General features: G+C 67.1%; 1 protein-coding gene across 2 annotated transcripts; it reads left to right on the top strand.

The window, feature by feature from the left end:
• Positions 1-1,093: 1,093 nt before the first annotated feature.
• On the top strand, positions 1,094-25,926 carry MTA1 (metastasis associated 1). Of its 2 annotated transcripts, XM_084896092.1 has the most exons (21): positions 1,095-1,253; positions 11,991-12,058; positions 13,738-13,831; positions 14,788-14,835; positions 14,922-15,048; positions 15,278-15,341; positions 15,453-15,570; positions 16,681-16,783; positions 16,940-17,039; positions 17,618-17,806; positions 18,941-19,015; positions 20,294-20,352; positions 20,629-20,744; positions 20,934-21,085; positions 21,174-21,363; positions 21,626-21,715; positions 22,436-22,588; positions 22,705-22,740; positions 24,654-24,685; positions 24,855-25,006; positions 25,351-25,926. In XM_084896092.1, the coding sequence occupies exons 1-21, from the start codon at positions 1,226-1,228 to the stop codon at positions 25,499-25,501; spliced, it is 2,145 nt and encodes a 714-aa protein (XP_084752218.1). In that variant the 5' UTR covers positions 1,095-1,225; the 3' UTR covers positions 25,502-25,926. The 2 variants fall into 2 exon arrangements, with proteins under 2 accessions (XP_084752219.1, XP_084752218.1); XM_084896093.1 differs by lacking the exons at positions 21,626-21,715; positions 22,436-22,588; positions 22,705-22,740; ... (1 more) ...; positions 24,855-25,006; positions 25,351-25,926 and having other exon boundaries at positions 1,094-1,253; positions 20,981-21,085; positions 21,174-21,313.
• Positions 25,927-27,130: the final 1,204 nt, after the last annotated feature.

The following is a 27,130-nucleotide window of genomic DNA, read 5'->3' as shown; positions in this document are numbered from 1 at the left end:
GCCTCCCCTCCACCCGCCCCCTCTGCACCGGCCGGACCTGAGCCACGGCCAGCCGGCCTCAGCCTCCAGGGGCAAAGCCGAGTCCGGGCCTGGGGTCCCGGCTGTGGGCCTGGTCCCCTCGCCCCCAGAGACGGGCCCTGAGGCCTCCTCCACCTCCTGAGCTGCAGGCAGCGCCCGGACCACTGTGCCAGGGGCCCTGGGTCCCCCACCGCCCACTCCTCCCGGGCAGGCTCCTGCTGCCCGTGCCCGCTGCTGCCCGTGCCCGCTGCGAGGTGGTCCAGCCCTCACGCCGCCCTGCCTGCTCCGGCTGTGGCCGGGCCTTCAGGGTCATCCCTGACCGGACCGGATCGGACCGGGCCTGCCCTGCACGGCTCTGGGCCGAGGAGCTGGCCGGGAGGAGTGACCAGGGGGAGGGGGCCTGCGCTGTCCCCTGGGGCTGCCAGCATCGCTGCTGCTCTGTGGGGGCCACCTCCTCCCTCCGGGGGGACTGGGCCTCGGGGGGCTTCCCGCAGACACTGGAGCCCACCGCCCTGGATGGAGGGGAACCGGGCTCCCTCCCCGGCCAGGGGTGCGGTGCCCACACTGTCCCTGTGGTCAGGGTGCAGGTGCTGGGAGAAGACGGAGACACAGGCCCCGCAGGGGCACGGAGGGGAGCTTCCCCCACCCCCCATATCCCCCTGAGCTTCCCCCGGAGCCCCATCCATCAGCCCTGACACCCCTCGGATGACCCCCGCCCTCCGGGGACACCACCTCCCCCGGGGCCTCCGGGGATATGTGCTGGGGCCACCCTGACGGGCGCCCTGCACTCCGCTGGGGACCCCCAGCTCCTCCGTGTTCCTCACACTGGACCCGGCCCTCCGGCCCCCACAGTGCGGGGCGCCCCCTCCGCGTCCCGGCTCCCCCCAACCCGGAGCCCCAGCCTCCGAACCCGGGCACGGGGGAACCTGAGCACAGGGGGGAGGGGAGGCAGGGTTGGGGGACCTGGGCCGGGGGGAGGGGCGGAGGCCGGGCGGGCGGAGGCGGCGGGAGAGGCCCCGCCCCCGCGGCGCCCCGCCTCTTCCTCTCCCGCCCGCGGCCTCGGTCCCTGGCGGCCTCCGCGGCGGCGGCGGCGGCGGCAGCGGCCCCTTTAACCCGCCCGCCCGCGCCCCGCGCCCCCGCCCGCCGCCCGCCGCCTCCATCTTCCCGGCCGCCGTCCCGCTCCGGCCGCTCGGCCGCTCCGGCGGACATGGCGGCCAACATGTACCGGGTCGGAGGTAAGCGCCCGCCGCCGCCCCGGCCGGGCCCACCTGTTGGGGCCTGGTGGCCGCGGGGCCGCATCCCGGGGGCCGGGCCCGAGCCGAGCGCCGAGCACGTGGCCGCCCGGGGCCAGTGGGTCCCCGCGGCCGGCGGGGCGGCGGGGGCCGCGGCCTGCGATGGGCCGCCGGGCCTGCCCCCCGGGGCCGCCGCCCGCCCCGCATCCCCCGCAGGCCCGGGCCCCGCAGGCCGCGGCCCCAACTCCCCCTCCTCCCGCCCCCCGCGGCGCCGTGCGGCCCGGAGGCCGGGGCCGGGGGCCGGGGCCGCTCCCCGCTGCGGCCGGACCCGCTGGTCCCCGCCGCGCGGTGCGGGCTCGGAGCGGCCCCGGGCCTCCGGGAGGGGTGCCCGGTGCCCCCGCGCCCTCAGCGCCCGCGCTGGCGGCGTGTCCCCCGGCCGCCCACCCTGGGTGTGGGGTCCGCTCTCCGCCGGCCGGGCCCCGGGCAGGGGGTGAACGGGGCGCCTCCACCCGCCCTCTGGCTGAGGGGGCGCCGGGATGGGGCCTGCACCCTCTTAGGAGCAGGCCTGTTCCCCCACTTTGGGGGGAAGCAGGAGAGTCATCCCCAAGGGTGCTCCTCACCGCACCCCAGGGAACCCCTCACAGCTCCTAGGATCTGGCCTCGGGGCTCCCCGTCCTGCTGCCCCCCCCTCCATGTCACCCCCTCTCCATGCCGCCCCCCCATACCGCCCCCCCCCATGCCTCCCGGTGCACCTCCCTGGGCCCCCTCTGGCCTGGCCTGAGGCCCCGTGGCTCCTGCTGACGTGACAAGGCCCTGGGCCCCAGCCCACACCCACAGCCCACCTGCCACCCCTGGGGTCTCCAGCCAGAACCCCCTCTTGCAGGTGCCCCCCTCCCCCCAGCCTGGCGCTGGTGCTGAGTGAGTGAATGAATGAGTGAGTGAAGGAGCATCCCTCCCCCGGGGAGATGCTGGGGCCCAGGGAGGGCTGGTGCTGGGCCCTACACTGCCCTGTGCCTGCCTGGGTGTGGGGGTGGCTCAGGGTCTCCCCTCCGCGGGGGGTACAGTCCTGGCCTGTGGGTCTGTCTGGCTGAGAACTCGGTGGGGGCCTGACTACCCCCCAGACCTTCCTGTGCCTCGGTTTCCCACGGTGTGCACAGGGGAGGCCTGTCCAGCCCCAGGTCAGGAGGTGTCCTGGGGTCCCCTCCCTCCCTCCCGAGTGGCCCCTTGGAGATCCCCATGGGAGATGCTGTGTGTTGCCAGGTTCTGAGTGGGAGCCGGGCGCCGAGGCCGGTCCGGTGCTGGCAGGGCCGGAGGTCAGGGCGGGCGGGCGGGCAGGGGGGCAGCCGGCAGGTGAACGTCCTGTGTTTGTGCCTCTCGCGTGGGGAGGGCTCTGGAAGCAGGGACCCCCCCTATTGTCTCCACCTGGGACCCCGAGAACAGGACCCTCTCTAAAGGAGCCTGTCCGACAAGGAGAGCCTGGCACAGCAGCTAAACTGGAGTTTCCGATAACCAGCTCCTTGGCCCCATCTCCCGAACATCACCGGGCGGCCATGAACGCTAAAGGCCCGGCAGGAGCCAGGGGCCGGGACGAGGCCCGATGGGCGAAGGCGTGGCTGCAGCCCGGTGCCCGCTGCCCAGCTGGAGGCAGTGGGTCCGCCCGGGAGGGCACGGCCTGGCTCCTCCAGGGAAGTGTCCTGCCATGGCCGGGCCGGCCGGGCGGCTGCCCGTGTGCGGGCGGGTGGCCCGGGCAGGGCTGGCAGGGCAGGTCCCCCCCGGCTCCCCCGGCCCGGCCTCCCGAGGGCCAGGGCCCCCGCGGGCTCCCGGCTGCAGCCAGGCCGGGCCTCTCAGCTGCTGTGTGTGTCCCTGTCGCCGTTGCATGTTGCCTCTCCTCTCGTGTCCGGTGGGACGGATGCCCGTCCTGGGTAGTTTGTTCTTTTAAAACACACTTGGCGGAGGTGCCAGGAGACCCTGCCACAGACAGCGGGTTCGGGGCGCCCGCGGTGGACTGTGCCCCGTGGCCCTCCTTACGTCACCGTCCCTGCCGGCTCTCAGACGCTTTCGTTTTGTCGTTTGTTTTAAACTTTGGACCAGGGGAGGCTCTGTGTGCCGAGTCCCCGCTCAGAGCTGCTGCAGGGAGGGCCCGGCCACGGAGCCACAGCCACGGAGCCCGGCCACGGCGCCCCGGGCCTCACCGGGAGGGGTGGCCCTTCAGCTCCCGGGTTAGAAGCAGCAGCTGCCGTTGGGGTGGGGAGCGTGTCCTGGACAGAGGCTTAGGGCTCAGGTGCCCCAGCTCCCTGCACGCCTGCCGGGCTGCCTCCGGGTCCTGCCGGGCCAGGTGGGCGCCCTGGGGGGTGGGGATGGCACCGTCGTCCTGGGCTGGGGTGCTACTGCGTTTTCACAGTGGGGGTGCGGTTGGGGCTGGGGTTGGGGGGCTCTGGCTGCCTGTGTTGGGGTGTGGCCTTGGGGAGGGCCTGTTGGGTGGCTGCCAGGCTGGGTCCTAGGCGAGGCTCCTCAGGTGCCCACAGGGTGCTGCCTGCTCTCCTCATGCCCGCCGGGCCCCCTGCACTCCCTGGTTTCAGGCCAGTGGGTCTCGATCTTCCTCCTGGGATGGCTGCCATGTCTGGCCCCCCGTGTGGGACCCGCCCGCCTTGGGGCCTCTGAGTGCCCGGCTCCGCCACCCCGATGGGGATGGAACCCGGCTCCGGGGAGGGCTCCACGCTCGGCTCCGGCCTGCCCCGCTCTCCGTTCCTCCCCGTGGACGAGTCCATGCGTGTGGACTGCGGTCTGTTCAGCGGCAGAGGGACGTTGGGTGCCGTCGGCGCTCGGGCTGGCGTGGCGGTGCCGTGGCCTCGGAGGAGCACCCGGGGAACAGGTCACCTTCTGGAGGCCGAGCATCCGGCCGCCAACCCCTGTCCGGTGGGGAGTGGCTCCTGGGTCAGGGAGCGCTTTTATTTGTCTATTTCTTTATTGATGTCAGAGAGGGAGGGAGGAGGGAGAGACAACCATGATGAGAGGAGCTCTGGTCCACTGCCTCCTGCCCGCCCCCCACGGGGGGTGGTGCCCACACTCCGGGCTGTGCTCTGACCGGGGATCAACCCTGACCTCCTGGTTCCTAGGTCGATGCTCAGCCCCTGAGCCCCGCCGCTGGGCCAGTGCAGGGAGCGCTTTGACGTGAGGGACGGTGACCCCTGTGGGCGCCACCTCCTGGCCTGACCCCCCAGGAGGCCCACGGCTCTGGGTGACCCGGTTCTGGGTGACCCTGGCTCTGGGTGACCCGAGGAGAGCCGAGCTCGGGGTCTCGCTCCCTGTGCAGTGGGGGGGTTTGTGTGAGGAGCTGGGCGGCCCCCCTCCCCCAGCCGGCCTCGGGCAGTGGGGACACTCACCCCGCCCCGTCTGGGCCTGGTCACTTCCTGTCCGCACAGCGTTCTGCCAGGAGCGCGGGCATCACCACCGGCCCCTCCGTGGCCCGGTGATAGGGCGTCCTCCTGTGTTTTTATTTTTCATTATCTTCTAATCCTCACTGAGGGGATGCTGTGTTTAGAGAGGGTGGGCCGGGGGGGTCGGGACATCCATGTGACAGAGAAATGTAGCCTGGTGGTCTCGTACATGCCCGCACCGGGGACTGAACCCCCAGCTCGGGCGGGTGCCCTGACCAGGAATCCAGCCTGCAGCCTTGGGGCACACGGACAGACGGACCGGCGGGCGGGCGGACTGATGACGCTCCAGCAGACCGAGCCCCCAGCCAGAGCTCATGTGTTGTTTTTTGAAAAATTTTTTTTATTGATTTCAGGGAGAGCTAGAAACATCAATGATAAGAGAGAACCATTGATCAGCTGCCTCCTGCACGCCCCGCACTGGGGATGGAGCCCACAGCCGAGCATGTGCCCTGACTGGGAATGGAACTGGGACCTCGGGTTTCGTAGGCCGATGCTCAGCCCCGGAGCCACGCTGGCCAGCAGGGCTCCTGTGTTTTTATTTGCCGGCCATGTGTCTTGGCGAAGTGTCTGCACAAAATCTCTGGCCTGTTTTTTAAAATGGGGTGATTTTCTTTCTTTCCTTCTCCCCTCCCTTCCTTTTTACAGTTTGCAGTGGATGTTATTTTGTATTAGTTCCGGGGGTACGGCATAGTGGGGGTACGGCACAGCTATCTATCGTTGAATAAGCAAATTGTCCCCACGGGAGTTCGACCGGGAGTTCGACCGCTCGCTATGACGTGTGCTGACCACCAGGGGTTGGTGTGGAACTAAGGAAGGCCGTGATTGCCGGCCAGGCTTGGGGACCGCCCTGTGCACGGATTTTGAGCACCGGGCCTCTGGTCTGTCTGTATAAAAGGCAGATATGTCCTTCCTGCCGTCCTATGGTCGCTGTGACACGCACTGACCACCAGGGCACAGGTGCCCAACACAGGAGCTGCCGAGCTGCAGGGACATGGTGGCGGCGGTTCTCGGGTGAGGCACCCCGAAACCAGAGAGGAGGGACCCCGATTCCTCACGGGCTGCGGTTCCACCTTTGGCTGGGACGCCGTCGCCCCGAGTCTGGTTACTGCTCACTGTGTCTGCGTTCCACACCCCGTAGGTCGGCACTTTGCAGAGGGCCCTCTCGCACTCCGGACCCCGGGGGAGGAGGGGGGGCTGGAGAGCCGGTTTCAGCCCGATCCCCACAGGCCAGGCCGTAGGGACTGTGGGAGGTTGAGCCCAGGGTGTGGCCGGCCCGTCCTGCCCAGTCCTGCCCCGCTGGCCACTTATGATTAATTTCCTTCTGATGTGTATGGATCTGGGCACCGGGTCACTGGTAGTTTATAAAGTGACCCCGACATTGCCTGTGCCCAGCCGGCACACGCATAGCCATCACGGTGTCACTGACTATGTTCCAGTGCAAGCGTCACCCCCGTCTCCCCAGTGTGGGCTCTCCGTCCCTTTCCTGTCACCCAGTGTGCGCTCTCCCTCCCTTTCCTGTCACCCAGTGTGCGCTCTCCCTCCCTTTCCCGTCACCCACTGTGCGCTCTCCGTCCCTTTCCTGTCACCCAGTGTGCACTCCCCGTCCCTTTCCCGTCACCCACTGTGCGCTCTCCCTTCCTTTCCTGTCACCCACTGTGCGCTCTCCGTCCCTTTCCTGTCACCCAGTGTGCGCTCTCCGTCCCTTTCCCGTCACCCACTGTGCGCTCCCTGTCCCTTTCCTGTCACCCACTGTGCGCTCCCTGTCCCTTTCCTGTCACCCACTGTGCGCTCTCCGTCCCTTTCCTGTCACCCAGTGTGCGCTCTCTGTCCCTTTCCTGTCACCCACTGTGCGCTCTCCGTCCCTTTCCCGTCACCCACTGTGCGCTCTCCCTCCCTTTCCTGTCACCCACTGTGCGCTCTCCCTCCCTTTCCTGTCACCCACTGTGCGCTCTCCCTCCCTTTCCTGTCACCCAGTGTGCGCTCTCCCTCCCTTTCCTGTCACCCAGTGTGCGCTCTCCCTCCCTTTCCTGTCACCCACTGTGCGCTCTCCCTCCCTTTCCTGTCACCCACTGTGCGCTCTCCCTCCCTTTCCTGTCACCCACTGTGCGCTCTCCCTCCCTTTCCTGTCACCCACTGTGCGCTCTCCCTCCCTTTCCTGTCACCCACTGTGCGCTCTCAGTCCCTTTCCCGTCACCCACTGTGCGCTCTCCCTTCCTTTCCTGTCACCCACTGTGCGCTCTCCGTCCCTTTCCTGTCACCCAGTGTGCGCTCTCCCTCCCTTTCCTGTCACCCACTGTGCGCTCTCCCTCCCTTTCCTGTCACCCACTGTGCGCTCTCCCTCCCTTTCCTGTCACCCACTGTGCGCTCTCCCTCCCTTTCCCGTCACCCACTGTGCGCTCTCCGTCCCTTTCCTGTCACCCACTGTGCGCTCTCCGTCCCTTTCCCGTCACCCACTGTGCGCTCTCCCTCCCTTTCCCGTCACCCACTGTGCGCTCTCTGTCTCACCCACCCAGTCCATCAGTCTGTGTGTTTATAACTCTGATTCTTTGTTTGTGAGTTTTGCTCATCAGATTCTACGTGAGGACGATCAGTGTTTTCCTTTCTCTAACTCGTCCATGTAACTCAGCAGAGTGCCCTCCAGACCCGGGTCCCACCGCGCTCTGTCCACGCCCCGTCTCTCCGGCCCGGGGCCCCTGGGACAGGGTTTTTTTACTCAGAGGGAACCCGTTCTGTGGAGGAAGCCTCAAGGCCGTGAACTTAGCCTAAACCGGCGTCCAGAGCACGGCCTCCGTGAGAGAAGGTAAAGACCAGCTGACAGGGACTGAGGAAGAAATCACTTTAAATTGTTAAAAAGAAAAAAACAAAGTGATGTGAAAAAACAGCAAACAGAGTTTCACAGCATGGGATAGGGAACGTCAGTGCACAAACACGTCCCCGTGTGTTACACGCCGTGTGTGTGTGTGTGTGTGTGTGTGTGTGCGCGTGAGAGAGAGACTCAGGTTCATGTCAGTGGCTCGCCCTCAGTGGCTGGCCCTCAGCGGCCCCTCAGGAATCAGGGCCCCTCGGGACGCCCCCGCTGGGCCCCGCCGCTCCAGGCCGTTCCTGTCACAAACTGTACGATTTCCTCTCTCCTCAGAGAGGGAATTGTTTACCTTTAAAAACGTCTTCTCAGTGATTGTTTTGGAGGGAGGGGAGGGTAGGGGGAGGGAGAGAGAAACAGAAACAGAGGTGAGGAGAAGCATCACGCCCCACGGGGTCGCGGCCTGGGCGGCCGCGGTGCCGGTGCCCGCCTCCGCCGTCTGTGCCAACCGACCTACTGACTGACCGACCGACCGACCGACCGACTGACTGACCCGGAGCCGGGGCGGTCACGTCTAGCGGGTCGCGGGCGCCGGAGCTGCGAGGCCGCGGTGACCGGACATGGGGGCGCGGTGACCGGAAGTGGGGCGCGGCTCCCGCAGGAGGAGAGGGGGCGGGGCCTGTGCGCGGACCCCTCCCACCGCCCTGCCCGGCGCTCCCAGGCCCCGCCCCCTCCCAGGCGGCCCTGCTCCTGTGGTCAGCCCCGCGGCATCACACACGCACATGCATGTACACACATGCACACGGCGCAGCGCCCGCAGCCCTGTTTCCCGGAGGGCGGGGGGCGGAGGGACCTGCCGGCACGAACCCGTGCCCCACGCCGCCCGGGGCCGTGCCGGGAGGAGTCCCCCCTCTGTGATGGTGACCCGGAGCCTCCGGAGCGACCCGGCAGGTTCTTTCCCGCCCCGGTCCCGGTCCCGGTCCCGGGGGGACGGCCCGCTGCTCGGCCCGGGTTCGGTTCCTTCCGAGGCAGGAGCTCCGGTTGGTTGGACCCCGGGCCCCGGGTGGGCGTGTGTGGGAGGCAGCCCGTCAGTGTCCCTCTCATCGTTGATCTCTTTCTCTCTCTCTCTCTTTTAAAATCAATAAAACCTCTTTTAGCCAAAACCGGTTTGGCTCAATGGATAGAGCTTCGGCCTGCGGACTGAAGGGGTTCGATTCCGGTCAAAATCAAAATATTGTACAAAGTAAAAATATATTAAAATATATTTATTAAAAATAAATAAAATTTAAAAAGGCATTTACTATGCCTATAATGATTAAAGGGAAAAAAAAGTAAAAACAAAACAAGAAAAACAGCCGAAGCCGGTTTGGCTCAGTGGTAGAGCGTCGGTCTGCGGACTGAAAGGTCCCGGGTTCGATTCCGGTCAGGGGCATGTACGTTGGTTGCGGGCACATCCCCGGTAGGGATGTGCAAGAGGCAGCTGGCCAATGTTTCTCTCTCATCGACGTTCCTAGCTCTCTATCTCTCTCCCTTCCTCTCTGTTAAAAATCAATAAAATATATTTTTTTAAAAAAGCAGGATTTGTGGATTCTGCAGTGCATTTAAAAAAAAACAACAAAAAAAACCCTCTTTTACTTTTTATTATTGTTTTTAATCCTCACCGAGGATATTTTCTCAGTGATTAGAGAGAGGGGAAGAGGGAAGAGAAACATCCATGTGAGAGAAACACGTGAACTGGGCGCCTCCTGCACGAGCCCCGACCCGGTGGGAGAAGCCTGCAGCCCAGGTGTGTGCCACTGACTGGACTCGAACCCACGACCCTTTGGTCCCCGGACTGGTGCTCTATCCACTGAGCACACCAGCCAGGGCATTTTTCTTTTTTAAAAAAAATACATTTTTATTGACTTTTTACAGAGAGGAAGGGAGAGGGATAGAGTTAGAAACATCGAGGAGAGAGAAACATTGATCAGCTGCCTCCTGCACACACAACCCCTCCCCCCCACACTGGGGATGTGCCTGCAACCAAGGTACATGCCCTTGACCGGAATCGAACCCAGATCCCTTCAGTCTGCTGGCCGACGCTCTATCCACTGAGCAAAACTGGTTTTGGCTTTCTTTTCTTTTTTAAAGTATGTTTTCATTGTCCTCAGAGAGGAAGGAGGTGGTAGAGAGAAACCGAAATATCAATGATGAGAGAGAATAATTGATCAGCTGCTTCCTGCACACCCTCCACCGGGGACTGAACCTGCAACCCGGGCCTGTACCCTCGACCAGAATGGAACCCGGGACCCTTCAGTCCACAGGCCCACCCTCTAACCACAGAGTCAGACCAGCCAGGGTGATAAAAACATATTTTAAAAAATCAGTGGGAAACAGCCTCCGGTGAGGATTAATACCGTAAAAAGGAAGGGCTTGTTGTGGGGCGGAGCAGGGGGGAAGGGGCCAAAGGGGACAGTGGGGAGCATCAGTAATACCCTCAACAATAAAATTAAATAGAATAATCATCCTCAGAGCCTTTATCGGAACAAAATCCTACTTGGCACGAAAAAAGAAGCTCGGCTTCTAGAAAGAAACCGGCGTGGGAGCCGCCGACTCTTCCCCGCTCACCGGGAACTGAACCAGCACCCCTCGGGCATGTGCTGAGCCCAGCGCCAGGCCCACTCTGGGCCTCCGTGAAGTGGGGGGGGTGCGTGTTCCTGGCCGGCACTGCACACACGTGGTCTCAGGAGCCCGCTGAGCACACACGTGTGAACCCTGTTCAGGAGATGCCGGCTCCCAAGTAGTGCTGGCGGCCGGCGGGGAGGCAGCCTGCAGTTCCCGCCGAGAGGCTCGCAGTGGGTGTGTCCGGTGCCCCTCACCGGGTTCGAGTTTCCCGTGATCCCAATTGCTTAAGAGTTCCTACCGGGAGCCCTGGCCAGGGGGCTGGGGCGGGGGGAGGAAGCACTGGCCCACATGCCGAAGGGTCACGGGTTTGATTCCCGATCCAGGGCATGCACCTGGGCTGCAGGTCGATCCCAGGCCCCGGCCTGGGCGGGTGTAGAGGTAGCCAGTCAGTGTGTCTCACATTGATGTTTCTCTCTCTGCTCCCTTTCACTCTGAAAACCCACGGACAGAATATCCTTGGGCAAGGATGAACAAAAAACTTTTATTTTTTATTTTTGTTGTTAATCCTCACCTGAGGATGTTTTCCATTGACTTTTTTAGGGGCAGTAGAAGGTGTGGGGAGAGCTGCCAGCCGAGGTCCGTGCCCAGTACTGAGCCCAGGGCCCTCCCTTCAGTCCACGACTGATGCTCTACCCACTGAACCAACCGGCTAGGCCCAGGGTCGGCAAACTCTTTAGTCAACAGAGCCAAATGTCAACAGTACAAGGACTGAAATTCCTTTGGAGAGCCACATTTTTTAAACTTAAACTTCTTCCAATGCCACTTCTTCAAAACTGACTCGCCCAGGCTGTGGTATTTTGTGGAAGAGCCACACTCCAGGGGCCAAAGAGCCACATGTGGCTTACTAGCCTGTTTGCGACCATGGGGCTAGGGCAAAAAAAAAGTTTTTATCAGGAATTAGAGGCCCAGTGCATGGGTTCGTGCACCCGTGGGGTCCCTCGGCCTGGCCTGCGGGGATGGGGCCGAAATCGGCCTTCGGACATCCCCTGAGGGGTCCCAGGTGGTGAGAGGGCACAGGCCAGGCGGAGGGACAACAGGAGGGCCCTTTTCTGTCCCCATGGGCCAGCAGCAAGCTAACCTACTGGTTGGAGCGTCTGCCCCCTGGTGGCCAGGGCGTGTTGTAGCGCCCGGCTTTTATTATTTAGGCTTATTCTATAGGGTTATTCTATAGGACGTGGGTGGGTGCTGTCTCACGTCATGCGGCGCTGGTTGGTTTCTGTGCTCCGCTGGCACGGTGCTCCCTCCGTGTTGGGGGCCGGGCCTCTGGGCCGCCATCGGCAGTGGTTTCGGTGGGTTTGGCGGGCAGCTGTGGGCCTGACCCTCTGCTCTCTGGGGTGCGGAGCTGGAGTTGGGGGGACCTCGGCTTTGCCCCTGGCCGGAGCAGGCTGCGGAGTCAGGGCCCCGTCTCGAGGCTGCAGCCGTTCTGGCTGGTGAGCCTCTGCCTCGGCCGCCGGCTCTGAGCTGTGCCGGCCCGGCCTCCCCGAAGGCAGCAGGTGGCCTCGGGTTCCATGGGGCGCTCCGCTCACCTCCTCCCTTCCCTCCCGTTCCAGCCTGAGGGCGAGAGGCGTGGGGGTTAGCACTCCTCCGGGCCCAGAGCAGGGGGCCGTGCTGTGGGGGGGCCATGACGGGGGGCGGGGGCCCATGATGTGGCCGTCATGTGGGGGGGCGGGGGGACATGATGATGGGGGCCATGACGTGGGGGTGGGGGCCATGATGTAGGGGGTGATGGGATGTGGGGGGGCCGTGCTGTGGGGGGGCTGTGATGTGGGGGGATGTGGGGGCGCCGTGGGGGAAGCTGTGACCCTGGGCACGCGGCGGTGACCTCTGTGCCTTTTGCAGACTACGTCTACTTCGAGAACTCCTCCAGCAACCCCTACCTGATCCGGAGGATCGAGGAGCTCAACAAGGTAGCTGTGCGCATGTGTGTGCTGTGTGTACCTGTGTGCTGAGTGCACGTGTGTGCTGTGTGTGCGCACATGTGCTACGTGTGCACACCCATGTGTGTTTTGTGTGTGTGCACAGATGTGTGTGTGGGAACGAGTGTGTGTGGCCCGGCCCTGTGGGGCAGGTTGCACCCTTCCTGGGGCGACTTACAGGCGAGTCAGCAGCCGCCCAGCCCGGAGCCGTGTTGGGGGCCTGTCGGGTGGGTGGCCTGCCGCTGTCTGCGCAGGTTCTGGGGTCTCCATCCCCCAAACCACGTCCCGAGGGCACAGGGACAGCATCAGAAACGGGGTCGGGACGGGCGGGCCCGCGATGGGGGGCACAGAGCGTGGGCGGCGCTCACTGCCTGTCCTGCATGGCTGACGGGCGGTGGCGGCCAGCGGCCCAGGGCTGGCTCCCGTGAACGTTCTCCGGACGCCGGCCGGACACGCGCTGCGTCCACGCTGCTGTCCCGAGGCCGCGGCCGGCAAACCGCCGCTCTGTGGACCAGGGCTCTGAGGGAGTCAGACCCTCACCAACGGGGAGCAGCTGTTTGGACAAGAACAGGGAGGAGGGGCTGCGGGCGGGCGCCAAGAGGTCAGGCTGGGGCAGGGCCAGGCCTGGGGACGGGGAGGGCCAGGCTGGCTCCGAGCAGCTCACACACACACACACACACACACACCCCGACACCGGGAGAGGCCCCGAGAGAGGCCCCAGGGAGGAGGGAGGAGGCCGGGGGAGGAGGGGGAGGCAGGGGGAGGGCAGGAGGCCGGAGAGGAGGGAGGAGGGGCTGGCGGGCGACCTCCAATGAGGCCGTGTGGGGTGACCCTGCAGCTGCGGCCGCGGCAGCGGAGAGTCCTGAACAGAAGCCGAGCTTGGGGTGCTGTTAGGCAGAGAAGGGGTGTGGGTCTCAGGAAAGTGCAGTAAAGGCCAGAAGCAGAGGAGACAGGCGCCGACCCCATGGGGCTGGGGACCCACTCGGCTGCTCTCCAGCCTCCCCTGCAGCGCGGGGCGGCCTCGGGACTGGCCCCCTGGGGCGGCCGTCTGCACCGGCTCCCGGGGCTCAGGGCGCAGGGGGGAGCCCAGGTTCGGGGGGGGGGCACCTGCAGGGCAGGCCCCAGCTGGGCCTCCTCGCCCCGGGACAGGTGCCCGGGCACAGGGAGCCGAGCGCGTCACCTGGAGGGAGCACAGGTGGGGGGACCCCGCCCCCGCTCTGCGCGTCCCAGACTTGGTGCTGGCACAGCAGCCGGTTCACGCTCACCGACGCTCCCGGGCCCCCCCCCCCCCACCCCACCCCCCCAGCCGTGGGTGAGAACCAGCTCACGCCTCCTGGGGGGCCTCGGGGGAGTTCAGTGAGAAGTGCTGTCGGGGGCCCCTGCGGAGGGGGCATGTGGAGGGGCCTGCCTGTGTGAAAACATGTTCCTGGGGCCGGAGCAGCTCTGTCCTGGGCTGGCACCGGCCGGCCTGCCCGTCCTCCCTGTGCCCGCCTGGCGGGCGGTCCCACAGCCGGAGGCCCAGCAGCCTGGGCTGAGCCTGGTCGTGGCTGGCCTTCCTGGGGGCCAGGGGTCAATCAGGCCTGAGGGGGGCTCAGAAGCCCGGTCCCCTTGACGGGGAGGGGGAGGGGGCGGGGGAGGCATGCCGGTGACCTGCGCCCTTGCTGTTGCAGACGGCCAACGGGAACGTGGAGGCCAAGGTGGTGTGCTTCTACCGGCGGCGGGACATCTCCAGCACGCTCATCGCGCTGGCCGACAAGCACGCCAGTGAGTGCGCCCCGGCCTGGGCACCACCACCCCGAGTCCCCTGCCCTGCCCTCCAGGGGTGGGTCCTGGTCTGCTTGTCACCAGGAGGGGGAGTGCCGCTGCCTACAGGGTGCAGGCTGCGGTGGGTGGGCCCTGGGTACAGATGGAGGTGGGTCCTGGGTGCAGGTGAAGGTGCAGGCGGGGGTGGGGGTGGGGTGAGTCCCGGGTGCAGGTGGGCGTGGGCCCTGGGTACAGATGGAGGTGGGTCCTGGGTGCAGGCCGGGGGGCCGCTCATGTTGATGCTCCTGGAGCTCTGGTGTTGGGAAGGCAGGCCTGTTCTCACCCACCACTGCGGAGCTCTGGCTCCGGGGCTTCCCGGCTGGTCTCCGGGCTCTGTCCTTGGTGCCGGGGCCCCCGTCTCCCGGGGCCCGGACACTTGGGCGGGGCCCTGGCCACGTGGGCTGCACATGTGCCGTGAGGCCATCGTGTCCCCGGGCGGCACGTGGTGACGGCCGGGACCCTGCCCACTGCCTGGGGGAGGAGGCCCTGGCCGGGCTGGCAGTGCCGGCCCCGTCTGGAGCGGCTGTGCCGGGCCTCGGTGTGGTTGGTCCGCCTTCCGTTGTCCAGGCCACCGGGTGCCCTGGCGGCGTCCCCGTGACGCAGGTCCGTGCCCCGTGGGTGCTTGTGGGCCCCGGGTGGGCAGGGTGGTGCGGAGGCCTGAGTGTGGGCACTGCCCCTGCCCCCCCCCCCCCAGGAGGTGTGGGTTCCCTGCGGCCACCACTGGGGGGCAGCAGAGGCCAGGCGGTGGTGATGGGGCTAAAAGGCAGGGACCCAGGTCACTGCCGGAAACTCATCTCACACCCTCCTTCGGTGGGAGGGGGTGCAGGCGGGTGGGGGGGCCCTGCCGTGGCGTCCACAGCCCCGCACGTGCCCTCAGGGCCACACCCCCAGCCCTCACCCTCCCCGTCTGCCCGCAGCCCTGTCCGTCTGCTACAAGTCCGGGTCCGGGGCGGACGGCGAGGAAGGTAGGCCCTGGCGGGCGGGCGGGCGGGCGGGCGGGCGGCCGCGGCCCTGGGGGGGGCGGGCGGGACCGCTGACGCCCGGCCCGCAGGGGAGATGGAGGAGGAGATGGAGAACCCCGAGATGGTGGACCTGCCCGAGAAGCTGCGGCACCAGCTGCGCCACCGCGAGCTGTTCCTGTCGCGGCAGCTGGAGTCGCTGCCCGCCACGCACATCAGGTAGCGGGGCGGGGCCTGGAGGGACGGTGGGCGGGGCCTGGAGGGACGGTGGGCGGGGCCTGGAGGGATGGTGGGCGGGGCCTGGGGGATGGTGGGCGGGGCCTGGAGGGATGGTGGGCGGGGCCTGGTAGGAGGGCGGGGCCAGCGGGACTGGGCGGGGCTGCGGGTGAGGCCGGAGGGGAGTTGGGGGGCGCTGGCAGCCCCCCTGACGCCCGGCTCCGCTCCGCAGGGGGAAGTGCAGCGTCACTCTGCTCAACGAGACCGAGTCGCTCAAGTCCTACCTGGAGCGGGAGGTGAGGGGCTGCCCCGGGGGAAGGGGGCGATCGGGTGCCCGTCACCTGTGCCCCTCGGCCTGGCGAGGCCGGCGCCTGCCCCGGGCCGCTCACCGGCTGCCCGTCTTGCAGGACTTCTTCTTCTACTCCCTCGTCTACGACCCGCAGCAGAAGACGCTGCTGGCCGACAAGGGCGAGATCCGCGTGGGCAACCGGTACCAGGCGGACATCACGGACCTGCTGAGGGAAGGTAGGCCCGCGGTGACCCGGGTCAGGGTTCATTCCCGCTCAGGGCACAGGCCCGGGTTGCGGGCTCGATCCCCAGTAGAGGGTGTGCAGGAGGCAGCCGATCCATGGTTCTCTCGTTATCGATGCTTCTCTTTCTCCCTCTCCCTTCCTCTCTCTGAAAAAAACAATAAGAATGTGAGAGGAAGGTGGTGGCTGCCCGCGGGCAGCCTGCGTCCGTCCCGCAGGCCAGGCAGTGCCCGGCGTCGGGGTCCTGCTGGCTGGGGCCCTTGGAGCTGGAACAGGCCGGGCCCGGGGAAGGCCGCCTCCTGGCACCCCCTCCTGTCACCTCTCCTGGCACCCCCACCTGCCTGGCGTTTCTGCCAGAGGGGCACTCCTGTCAGGGCAGCACGGGACTGTGGGCTGCGCCCCGGGGACCCTGCTTGTGTCGGCGTCTCCCACGTGGGGCTGGCGCCCGAGGGCCGGTGCACAGGCCGCCTGCCCGGGCTCTCTGGATGTGCTCAGGCTGCACTGCGTGACCCCGGGTCTGCCTGCGCTCGGCAGCTCCCCCGGTGGACGTCCCCGTGAGGGCGCCTTGGCATCTGGGGGAAGCCGCAAGCCCCTCCCGCTGCCACGTCCCCGCCTCCTCCGAGCGCCTGAATGCCGAGGCCGCTCGCCTCCTCGTGGGTGTGACGTCTCCTTCTGTGTGGTCCTGCCTCCTGCACACACGCATGTGCCTCACACACACCTACACTTACACATGCACACACACGTATGTGCTCAGGCACCCACACCTACACAGACCAGCACAACCAGACACGCACACACATGTTCACATGCACGCACGTGATTGCACACACATTCATGCATGCACACACACGCACTTCCTAAGGGTTTGGCGTCTGTCCTGCCGTGTGGCCGGATGGAGGAGGCGTGTGGTGGCAGCCCTGCCCCTTCTGCGCTCACACACGTGTCTGTCCTGTGTGAGGCCAGGCTGTGCCACCTCCCGTCACGTGGTCCCCCAGCACCGCAGGCCCGTCCCCCCCACCCCCTCACACACACCTCGGGGCAGGCAGACCGGGCCCAGGAGGAGCCACGGCCGTCTCCCCTCAGCGGGCTCTGCGTCTCCCCGCAGGCGAGGAGGATGGCCGCGACCAGGCCAAGCTGGAGACCAAGGTGTGGGAGGCCCACAACCCGCTGGTGGACAAGCAGATCGACCAGTTCCTGGTGGTGGCCCGGTGAGCGCCCGCGCGGGGGGAGCCGGGGGGGGGGGGGGCTGCCTCTGCCCCGCGCCCCCTGGGGGCGTCTCCCGTGGTTGCCACTCTGCCAGCTCGGTGCCCAGGTGGTCTTGGCGCCATCCTGCCGGCCGGCGGTCAGCTGTCTCCTCCCCCCAGCTCCGTGGGCACCTTCGCCCGGGCCCTGGACTGCAGCAGCTCCGTCCGGCAGCCCAGCCTGCACATGAGCGCCGCTGCCGCCTCGCGGGACATCACCCTGGTGAGAGGCCGGCACCGCGGGCCACTACCTGGGCCTGCGCGTCCTCACACCTGCCCCCCCCCCCACGTACACACACGTACACAGCGGCACAGAGGCGCAGTCACATATACACTCTCGCGCACACATACTTGCTCACACACACACGCACACACACACTTGTGCGCACTCACACATACACACTGGCACACATACAGACACACTCACACATATACACTCGCACACACAGACACACACATTCACATGCACTCAAACATACAGACACACACACACACACACACACACACCTTCCAGTGCACACGGCAGCTCTGCCCCCCACGGCTGTAGCCCTGCCCTGCCAGGTGCTCTCCCCGGGGTCATTCACCGGCTGGGGGAGGGGTGTGGCAGGAGACACAGGTCCCTGGCCCACGGGGGCTCCCATGCTGCGGTGACCCCCATCCTCCCCAGAGAGAGCCCTGCTGTCCGCTCCCCCAGGGCCCCTCCCTCCCCAGCCCCCCAGGCTCTCCTCGTCTCCTACGGGTGGGGGGGTCCCGTGTGGGCACGGGTGCGGAGGGTGGTGACCCGCGTCTCGTCTCCCGCAGTTCCACGCCATGGACACGCTGCACAGGAGCGTGTACGACGTTGCCAAGGCGATCTCGGCGCTGGTGCCGCAGGGCGGGCCGGTGCTGTGCCGGGACGAGATGGAGGAGTGGTCGGCCTCGGAGGCCAGCCTGTTCGAGGAGGCGCTGGAGAAGTACGGCAAGGACTTCACGGACATCCAGCAGGACTTTGTGAGTCACGTGTGTGTGTGTCGTTGTTGTGGCCCCCCCGCCCCCTCCGGAATCAGGGCTGCCGTCACGGGTCCTCGCTGTCTTTTTTATTTTTAATATGTTTTTATTGACGTTAGAGAGAAGGGGAGAGGGAGAGGGAGAGAGAGAGAGATGAAAAGAGAAATATCAGGGATGAGAGAGAACCACGGATTGGCTGCCTCTTGCACGTCCCACATGGGGATAGAGCTTGCAAACCGGGCGTGTGCCCTGAAGGGATCGAACCCTGACCTCTGGGTTCATAGGTCAGCACTGAGCCCCTGAGCCGTGCCGGCTGGGCTGCTCGTCCTTTTAACCAGCGGCCCTCTCCTCACCGTGTCCTCCACGTGTGTCCCTGCAGGGTGTGCCCGGGGAGCACGAGGAGTGACCAGGCTCCCCGCCTCCTGGAACACTGCCCTCGGGCGGGGGCCTGGGTCGCTCATGCTGTGTGTGCAGAGGGGGCGGTGACCAGGAGCCCGTGGGTGCAGGTGCCCGTCCCGAGGGCTCAGAGGCTGGGGACCCACCCAGTGTGCAGCCGGGGCCGCGGGCCGGAGAGGGCGCACGGGCGGGCCAGGGGCGGAGGGCGTGGCAGGCGGTGCTGGCGTCCGGTCTCCATGCCGGGAGGCAGACGAGTCCAGAGCGCGGAGCCCAGCGAGCAGCGCCTGTCGGACACGGGCAGAGGCTGGACCAGAGCAGGGTGTGCGGGCGAGTCCAGCCAGGGGGCCGGGCCGGCGCACCCCGTCCTAGAGACCCGCCTCCTCCTGTGACAGGTCAGGGCGCCACGCAGGCGGGCGGAGCCGAGGCAGGCCCAGGCCTGGCGCCCGTGGCCACAGGGCCTGGCCCGGGCACTGAGGAGGGCGGCACCGAGGCAGGACGCGGGGAGAACCTCGGGCCGAGGCAGCCCGGCTGCGGGAGCTGAGTGCAGGCACTCGGCACCTTCCAGGTTGTGTTGGCGAAGCCGCACGCTTGCCGGCAGGACGGGGCCTGCCGTGCTCACAGGAGCTGGCCGGGCAGGGCTCAGGCAGAGCCTTTGGCCAGAGGAGACGTGTGTTCAGAAACGGGGGGTTGCTCAAGGCGGCGTCGGGGCGCACGGGCCTCCTCAATGCCTTCTCTCCCCAGCTGCCCTGGAAGTCACTGACCAGCATCATCGAGTATTACTACATGTGGAAGACCACCGACAGATACGTGCAGCAGGTGTGCGGGGGAGCGCGCACACACACACACACGTGCACAGGTGGGGGGGACACGGACAGACAGGTGCACAGGTGGGGGGACACGGACAAACACGTGCACAGGTGGGACACAGACAAACACGTGGACAGGTGGGCGGGGGAAACACGGACAGACACGTGCACAGGTGGGAGACACAGATAAACACGTGCACAGGTGGGAGACACGGATAAACATGTGCACAGGTGGGCGGGGGGAACACAGACAGACACCTGCACAGTTGGGGGACATGGACAGACACGTGCACAGGTGGGAGACACGGATAGACACGTGCACAGGTGGGCGGGGGAGCGCACACACACACATACACACACGTGCACAGGTGGGGGGGACACGGACAGACAGGTGCACAGGTGGGAGACACGGATAGACACGTGCACAGGTGGGGGGGACACGGACAGACAGGTGCACAGGTGGGAGACACGGATAGACACGTGCACAGATGGGCGGGGGAACACGGACAGACACGTGCACAGGTGGGCGGGAGAACACAGACAGACACCTGCACAGTTGGGGGACATGGACAGACACGTGCACAGGTGGGCGGGGGAACACGGACAGACACGTGCACAGGTGGGCGGGAGAACACAGACAGACACCTGCACAGTTGGGGGACATGGACAGACACGTGCACAGGTGGGCGGGGGAAACACGGACAGACACGTGCACAGGTGGGAGACACAGATAAACACGTGCACAGGTGGGAGACACGGATAAACATGTGCACAGGTGGGCGGGGGGAACACAGACAGACACCTGCACAGTTGGGGGACATGGACAGACACGTGCACAGGTGGGAGACACGGATAGACACGTGCACAGGTGGGCGGGGGAGCGCACACACACACATACACACACACGTGCACAGGTGGGGGGGACACGGACAGACAGGTGCACAGGTGGGAGACACGGATAGACACGTGCACAGGTGGGCGGGGGAACACGGACAGACACGTGCACAGGTGGGGGACATGGACAGACACGTGCACAGGTGGGCGGGGGAACACGGACAGACACGTGCACAGGTGGGCTGGGAGAACACAGACAGACACCTGCACAGTTGGGGGACATGGACAGACACGTGCACAGGTGGGCGTGGGAACACGGATGAAGCACCCCAGGGCACTGTGGTTCCGTGCGGCAGACCTAGATGGGCAGTCGGGGCGACACCGGAGCGCCCTCCCTCCGGGCAGCACCGCCCTGGCCGCCCGCTGGCCTCACTGAGCCTCTGTTTTGTTTAAGAAACGCTTGAAAGCCGCTGAAGCAGAGAGCAAGTTAAAGCAAGTTTATATCCCCAACTAGTAAGTGCTCCGCCTCCCTTCCCCCCTCCCCCCCGGCCGGGTGGGCACGGGGCCAGTCGGGGCCCAGGCCCCTGGTGGGTGGCCCCGGCCCGGGCTCTCCCTCGGCCTCCCAGGGGGCAGCTGCCCAGGCCGGTGCAGCTCGGTGGACGGACAGAGCCGGAGTGGACAAGGGCCTGAGCCTCCACGGGAGCCACGTTGGGACACGGGCGAGAAAGCTCGCACCCGGACCGGAGGACGGGCGGTGCTGACGGTGCCCGTGCCCTCTCTCCCCCCAAGTAACAAGCCAAACCCGAACCAGATCAGCGTGAACAGCGCGAAGGCGGGCGTGGTGAACGGCGCGGGGGCTCCCGGCCAGACCCCCGGGGCCGGCCGGGCCTGCGAGAGCTGCTACAGTAAGTCCCGGCGGCGCCCAGCCTCCGCCTCGCGGGACGCCCCGGCGGAGCCCAGCGGCCCGGGCGGGGCTGCAGCGGGGAGCCCCGGGCCGGGACAGCGGCGTGCGGCGGGCGGGCGGCGCCGTGGTGCCCTCTGCCGTCGCCGGTTCTGCTTAAGAATCCGTCTATTTCCAACTTTGTTGTCCGTAGCCGCCCAGTCTTACCAGTGGTATTCTTGGGGTCCCCCTACCATGCAGTGTCGCCTCTGCGCGTCCTGTTGGACGTACTGGAAGAAATATGGTGGCTTGAAAATGCCAACCCGCCTAGACGGAGAGAGGCCCGGCCCAAACCGCAGTAACATGGTAAGTGGGCCCCGCCCCGCCCGCGCCGGGCCCGGCGGCCGGCCCGCGGTCATGGCGCTGTGTCGGGGCGGCGCGCCCCCTTCCGCAGAGCCCCCATGGCGTCCCAGCCCGGAGCAGCGGGAGCCCCAAGTTCGCCATGAAGACGCGGCAGGCCTTCTACCTGCACACCACCAAGCTCACCCGCATCGCCCGGCGCCTGTGCCGCGAGATCCTGCGGCCCTGGCACGCCGCCCGGCACCCCTGCCTGCCCATCAACAGCGCCGCCATCAAGGCCGAGTGTAAGTGTGCCTGCCCGTCCAGCCCACCCTGTGGGAGGGGCTGCAGGGTGGGGTGTGCAGGGGGTGGGTGTGTGTGCAGGGGGAGGGGTGTGCAGGGGGAGGGGTGTGCAGAAGGGAGAGGAGTATGCAGGGGGAGGGTGTGCAGGGGGAGGGTGTGCAGGAGGGGTGTGGGCCAGGGTATGCTGTCCCTGGTACACACACACACACACACACACACACACACACACGCCCCCGCACGGCGCCCACATTGCTGGCCCCGCAGGCACGGCTCGGCTGCCTGAAGCCTCGCAGAGCCCGCTGGTGCTGAAGCAGGCCGTGCGGAAGCCCTTAGAAGCCGTGCTTCGCTATCTCGGTGAGCCTGCCCCACCCCTCCCCTTCGTCCCCTTCCCGCCCCCCTTTCCTCCGTCCCCTCCCCTCCCTCCCATCCCCTCCTCGTCCCCCAGCCGGGACGGCCCTCCTGTGGCCTCCTAGGGGAGGAGGGTCCGAGGGCAGGCGTGCTGGGCAGGGCATGGGCAGCTGCACAGGAGGGCCTTCGTGGCCTGGGGCCCCGGGCCCCTCAGTTGGCGCCTCCGTCAGCCTCATGCCACGGGGCCGGGCCTGGGCCTCGGGGCGGCGGGCCCGTGCTTGGCCGGCTCGGGCGGCCCCTGAGCTGTGGAGGTGACTTTCCGCCTGAAGGACATTCCAGAGCGCTGAGCTAAGAGTGCCCACTCAGACCAAGTGGCTTGGCACCGTCGGCACTCCGGGGTCGTGGCCCTGCGCCCGGCCAGCCCGGCCTGTGGGGGGCGGCGGCTCCCGAGAGGCGGCTCCTGGGAGGCGGCAGTGGGGAGGGCTGCTCATCCTCCTCTGGCCCGTGGCCAGCCGGCCAGCAGCCCGGGGGCCAGACGTGGAGCCTCTGGCGGGCCTGCTGGCTCCCTCCGCCGGCAGTCTGTGCTCCCGCCCGTCGGCGGGCCGCGGGGCCGGCGGCCTGGACGCCGGGTGGGGCGTCCTCCGTGGGCACGGCCGAGGCCGGCCGAGGTCCAGGTGGGGCCTGGGTGCCCGGCCTCCCGCCCTAAAGCCTCCTGTGTCCCCGCAGAGACCCACCCCCGCCCCCCCAAGCCCGACCCCGGGAAGAGCGTGTCTGGGGTGCTGGGCGGCCTCACCCCCGCCAAGTCCGCCCCCGTCATCAACAGCGGCTCGCCCACCATCCTGGGCAAGAGGAGCTACGAGCAGCACAACGGCGTGGACGGTGAGTCCGCGGCGGCCGGCGCGGGCGCGGCCCCGTCCCCGTGCCCGTGCGCCGCGCCCGGCCCGCCCGCGCTGACCGTGTTCTCTCTCCTCTCTCCCTGCCGCCGGGCGCCCCAGGCACCATGAAGAAGCGCCTCTTGATGCCCAGTAGGGGTAAGGCCTGGGCGGCCGCTGCGCGGGCTGTGTGTCTGCTCACGTGTGGCGTGGCCGGGGCTCGGGGCGGTCTGCGGGGCAGTCCCGGGCCAGGCCGCGGCCCCCTCCACCTGCCGTTTGGCAGAGCTCGGTGCTTCCGGGGCTTCCGCGCCCAGGGCTCTGCCCTCAGGCGCCCCCTCCCGCAGCGCCTGGCCCGGGACCGTCCCCGCCGTCACCCCGCGCCCGCTGCCCGCCACGCTGCCTGCCTCGCGCTGTGCCTGCCGCATGCCGCAGCCCCGCTCTCGTGGTCGCCGTGTTGTCTGCAGCTCGCGTGCGCCCTGCCTGGGGGGTGATGGACGGAGCTGTGGGTGCGGTCGGCGTGGCCGGGGAGGGCTGCCAGGCCCAGGTGGCACCATCAGCGCCCTCGGGGATGGGACAAGGTCGTGTGGGGTCCTCACCGTGCGTGGGGTTGGCAGTGGCCTCGGGGGCTCTTGGAGGTCCAGGCCCTGCCTTTGCCCTCCGCTGCAGGAGGGCGCTGAGGGCCATGGGCCGTCGGCCTTGGTGGGGACCTTGCGCTGGGGAGTGGCCAGCCCAGACCAGACAGCAGCCACGGGGTGGACGGAGCCACGAGGAACGGGAGGGTTTGGGGAACGTGCCGAGCTCCTGCCAGCCCCTTGGGTGGGCGGTGGCACCTGGCACCTTGGGCGGGCTTGTCCGGGCTCAGCACCTCGTGGCGTGGGGGCCGCCAGCCAGCCGTCCCCTGGCACCCTCCCCCGCTGCACGAGGAGCCCAGCGGGCACGCCATGGGCTCACGCCGGCGCCCGTGCCCAACGGACTCGGGAACCGGTGCGGCCGGCGCCTGGCCTTCGGGCTGTCGTATGAGAGCGATTAACAAGCAGGCGCGCGGAGTCCGTGTGCACTTGCGGGTTTTTCCAAAATTGGGTGCTTCCGTGGCGTCTGTCAAGCTTGTGGGTGAGCGCTGGGCGGGGCCGGCCCCACCTGGGACCGTACCTCTCTGACCCACACCCCTCGCTCTGCGTCCCCCGTGTGTGTGTGTCCCCCGCACGCGCCCACCCTAACGCTCAGTGTCTCTTCTCTCCGCACCCGTCCCTCTGGGTAGGCACTTACCTGGGTAAGTAGTGCCGGGGCCGGCTCTCACACGGGCACACTCACACACACACACAACGTTCATACACACGGGCAATCCCACACACGGACACACACTCAGCGCTCAACGTTCATATACATGGGCAATCATACACACGGACATGCTCTCTCACAGGCACACAGGCACATTCATACACACTGACATGTTCACACACATATGGGCACACAACATTCATACACTTGGACTTACACATAGGCAGGTGTACACATGAGCACTCATACACATGGACATGCTCACACACGGGCACACTCACATGCATGGACACGCTCACACACACAAACACGATCAACATGTGGGCAGAGAGAGGCCGTGTTGGCCTGATTTTGCTCATGTTCTCACCCACATCGTTGGAGCCCGGGGCCTCGGGTGTAGCGGGCCGGGCGGGCGTGGCCTGGTAGGCGCCCGTCCTGACTCCTGGCGGAAGCTGGCGACTCCAACCCCCAGCTGGTCAGTGGGGGCAGCGGCCACTGGGTCTGGGCGTGGTGGCCGCGGAGGGGCCTCTGTGAGGGTCTGTGCCCGGGCGGGCAGCTGTGCCGGGCGGGCCGGGCGGCAGCTGCCTCCTCTGCCAGCCAAGTCAGTGGCGCGGCCTGCGTGTGGGCGGCTGTGGTGCTGAGGCTGACGCCCTCGGAGTCTGGGAGCCGGGGTCCCCTGAGGCGCCTGTCCCAGGCCTCGGGGTGGGGGGGGGTGGAGTGGCCCTGCCTCCCCAGGCAGCCGAGGCGCTCGGGGAGCGCGGCCACGGCCTCACGTTCTGTCCCCCTCTTGTCAGGCCTGACGAACCACGGACAGACCAGGCACATGGTAAGGGGGAGGGCACGCGTGTGCACATACAGCCTGGGCTTTGGGGAGGAGGTCCAGAGGACCGGCGGAGGGCAGGCCGGGGCGCCCTGGGCCCTCAGAGTACCCCGCCCCTGGGAGTGTTGGGTGCAGACTGAGGCCCAGGGACGCCCTCACACCTCCCCTCGCCCAGGGACCAAGCCGGAACCTCCTGCTCAACGGGAAGTCGTACCCCACCAAAGTGCGCCTCATCCGGGGGGGCTCCCTGCCCCCCGTGAAGCGGCGGCGGATGAACTGGATCGACGCCCCTGACGACGTGTTCTACATGGCCACCGAGGAGACCAGGTGGGCCGGCCCCGTGGGGTTTGTGTGTGTGTGTGTGTGTGTCCTGTGTGTGTGTCTGTGTGTGTGTCCTGTGTGTGTGTCCTCTGTGTGTATGTCCTGTGTGTGTGTGTGTGAATGTGTGTGCGTGTGCGCATGTGTCTCTCTGTGTGTGTGTGTGTCCTCTGTGTGTGTGTGTCCTGTGTGTGTGTGTGTGTGTGTGTGTGTGTGTGTCCTATGTGTGTGAGTGTCCTGTGTGTGTGTGTATATCCTGTGAGGATGTGTGCGCGTGTGTGTCTGTGTGAGTGTGTGTGTGTGTGTGTGTGTTGGGGGTGGCGTGCGTCCTCACTGGCGCTTTGCACTCCCAGGAAAATCCGCAAGCTGCTCTCGTCCTCGGAGACCAAGCGGGCCGCCCGCCGGCCGTACAAGCCCATCGCCCTGCGCCAGAGCCAGGCCCTGCCGCCCCGGCCGCCCCCGGCCGCGCCCATCAACGACGAGCCCATCGTCATCGAGGACTAGCCGCCCGCGCCCGCCGCCGGCGCCACACGGCCCGCCCGCCCGCCCGCCCGCGCCCGCCGCCGCCCGGTTTCGGTAGTGCCCTCCCTCCCGCCCTGCCCGCAGAGCCGCTGCCGGCCCGCGGGCAGCGGCCGGCCCGCCGCGGGACTGTTCTTAGCTTTGTGTTCCTTTTTGGCCGGAGGAGCGAGGAGCCGCCGCACACACGTGCGTCCGGCGGCCGGAGTCGTGTTTGTTCTGTTGAAGGTGCCATTTTAAATTTTATTTTTATTACTTTTTTTGTAGATGAACTTAAGCTCTGTACCTTACGCCTGGAACGCCAGGGCCGGCGCGGCCGGCGGCCCAGCTGCCTGGCGGGTCGTCCCTTGTCTTTTCAAGTAATTTTCATATTAAAAAAAAACAAAGAAAAAAACTCATAAAAAAAACAACAAGGAGACCTGCTTTTGTCTGTTGTCTCTATCCTGCTCCCTGTCCAGCCCCACCCCCACCCACCCTGCACCTCGAGGAGCGGGTCAGGAGGGAGAGGCCGTGTGGGGTCACCTGGTGCGCGAGGTGGGGGCGGCCCCAGGCCCAGGCTCGCGCTGCGGGGAGGACCCCCGGAGGGGCCTGGGAGCAGTGGTGGCCCCGGCCTCTCCCTTATCCCCCCTCCTCCCGCTGCCCACACCGCCTCCTTCCGGCCTGGCCCAGCAGCCCCTCCAGAGGGACTCGGGCCCTCAGGGTGGGTGGACGCTGTCTGAGGCAGGGTGGGTGCCCAGGGCCCCCCACACCATGGCCGTGGGGCAGCCAGCACCCCGCCTGCTCCTGGCAGAGCCCTGCCCAGCTGTCCAGGCTTCTGTCCGGCTGGACAGCACAGGGCAACCCCAGCAGGTGTGGGGTTTCCGGTGAGAATTTGCTCAGATTTCAGCAAGGGCGTCCTCAGAAACCCAACCTCCGGCAACCCCGCATGGGGGGGGGGGGGCCTCCTCCCGCCTGGCCCCGCCTCCCGCTCCCCCTCACCTCACCGGGCGGCGGCAGGCACCCCTCGCTGGGCTGCAAATAGAAGCCGTGGGAGATAAGGCCTCCCGCTGACGACCTGTGATGGACGCCGGTGACAGCCCGGGTGTCGCCGGATGGCCCTGCACCGCCGCCTCCACGCTGCAGCCCTGCCCCCAGCCCCGCTGCCCAGACGGAGGCCAGGAGGTGACCTTGAGAGCTTCCCCGGGGAGGGTGAGGCTCTGCCCGGGGCCTGCCCCCAAGCCCTGCCCCGAGGCTGTGGGTGCTCCCTGCCTGCTGCCTTCCAGGGCCCGCCGGAGCAAGGTGGCCGCCTCCCTCCCTGCTGCAGGCAGGCCCTGAGGATACCTCCCCGCCCCCACCCAGGCATGGGGAGCCGGCACACACTGGGGAGCAGGCCCGGCTCCTCTAGGCTGCTGCCCCATTCCCCCCGGGGCACGGGCCCTCTGGGGGGGGGGGGCTAGAGTGGTCCCACGAGGGCCCTGCCTGTCTGGAGACCTGCCGAGGCCCCCCCCACCCTCGGGGAGCCCAGCCTGGGTCCCTCAGCCAGAGCTGAGACCAGGATCCTGTTATGTGCAAACGTTGCCAGGACGACGGGGCACAGGAAGACTGGAGATCCAGGCGATGTCATGCCATGTGCCCCAG

Source organism: Pipistrellus hanaki (assembly GCF_964339955.1).
Source record: "Pipistrellus hanaki genome assembly, chromosome: 1".
In the NCBI taxonomy this organism is placed as follows: domain Eukaryota; kingdom Metazoa; phylum Chordata; class Mammalia; order Chiroptera; family Vespertilionidae; genus Pipistrellus; species Pipistrellus hanaki.
The sequence above is the reverse complement of the archived record's forward strand: the minus strand, read 5'-3'. Positions and strand labels throughout refer to the sequence as shown.

Excerpts from the sequence above, each read along its gene's own strand:
- MTA1 (XM_084896092.1), top strand. The coding sequence starts at position 1,226 with ATGGCGGCCAACATGTACCGGGTCGGAG. Across the intron at positions 15,049-15,277 it reads CTGCCCGCCACGCACATCAG|GGGGAAGTGCAGCGTCACTC; the intron begins GTAGCGGGGCGG and ends TCCGCTCCGCAG. Across the intron at positions 20,353-20,628 it reads CAAGTTTATATCCCCAACTA|TAACAAGCCAAACCCGAACC; the intron begins GTAAGTGCTCCG and ends TCTCCCCCCAAG.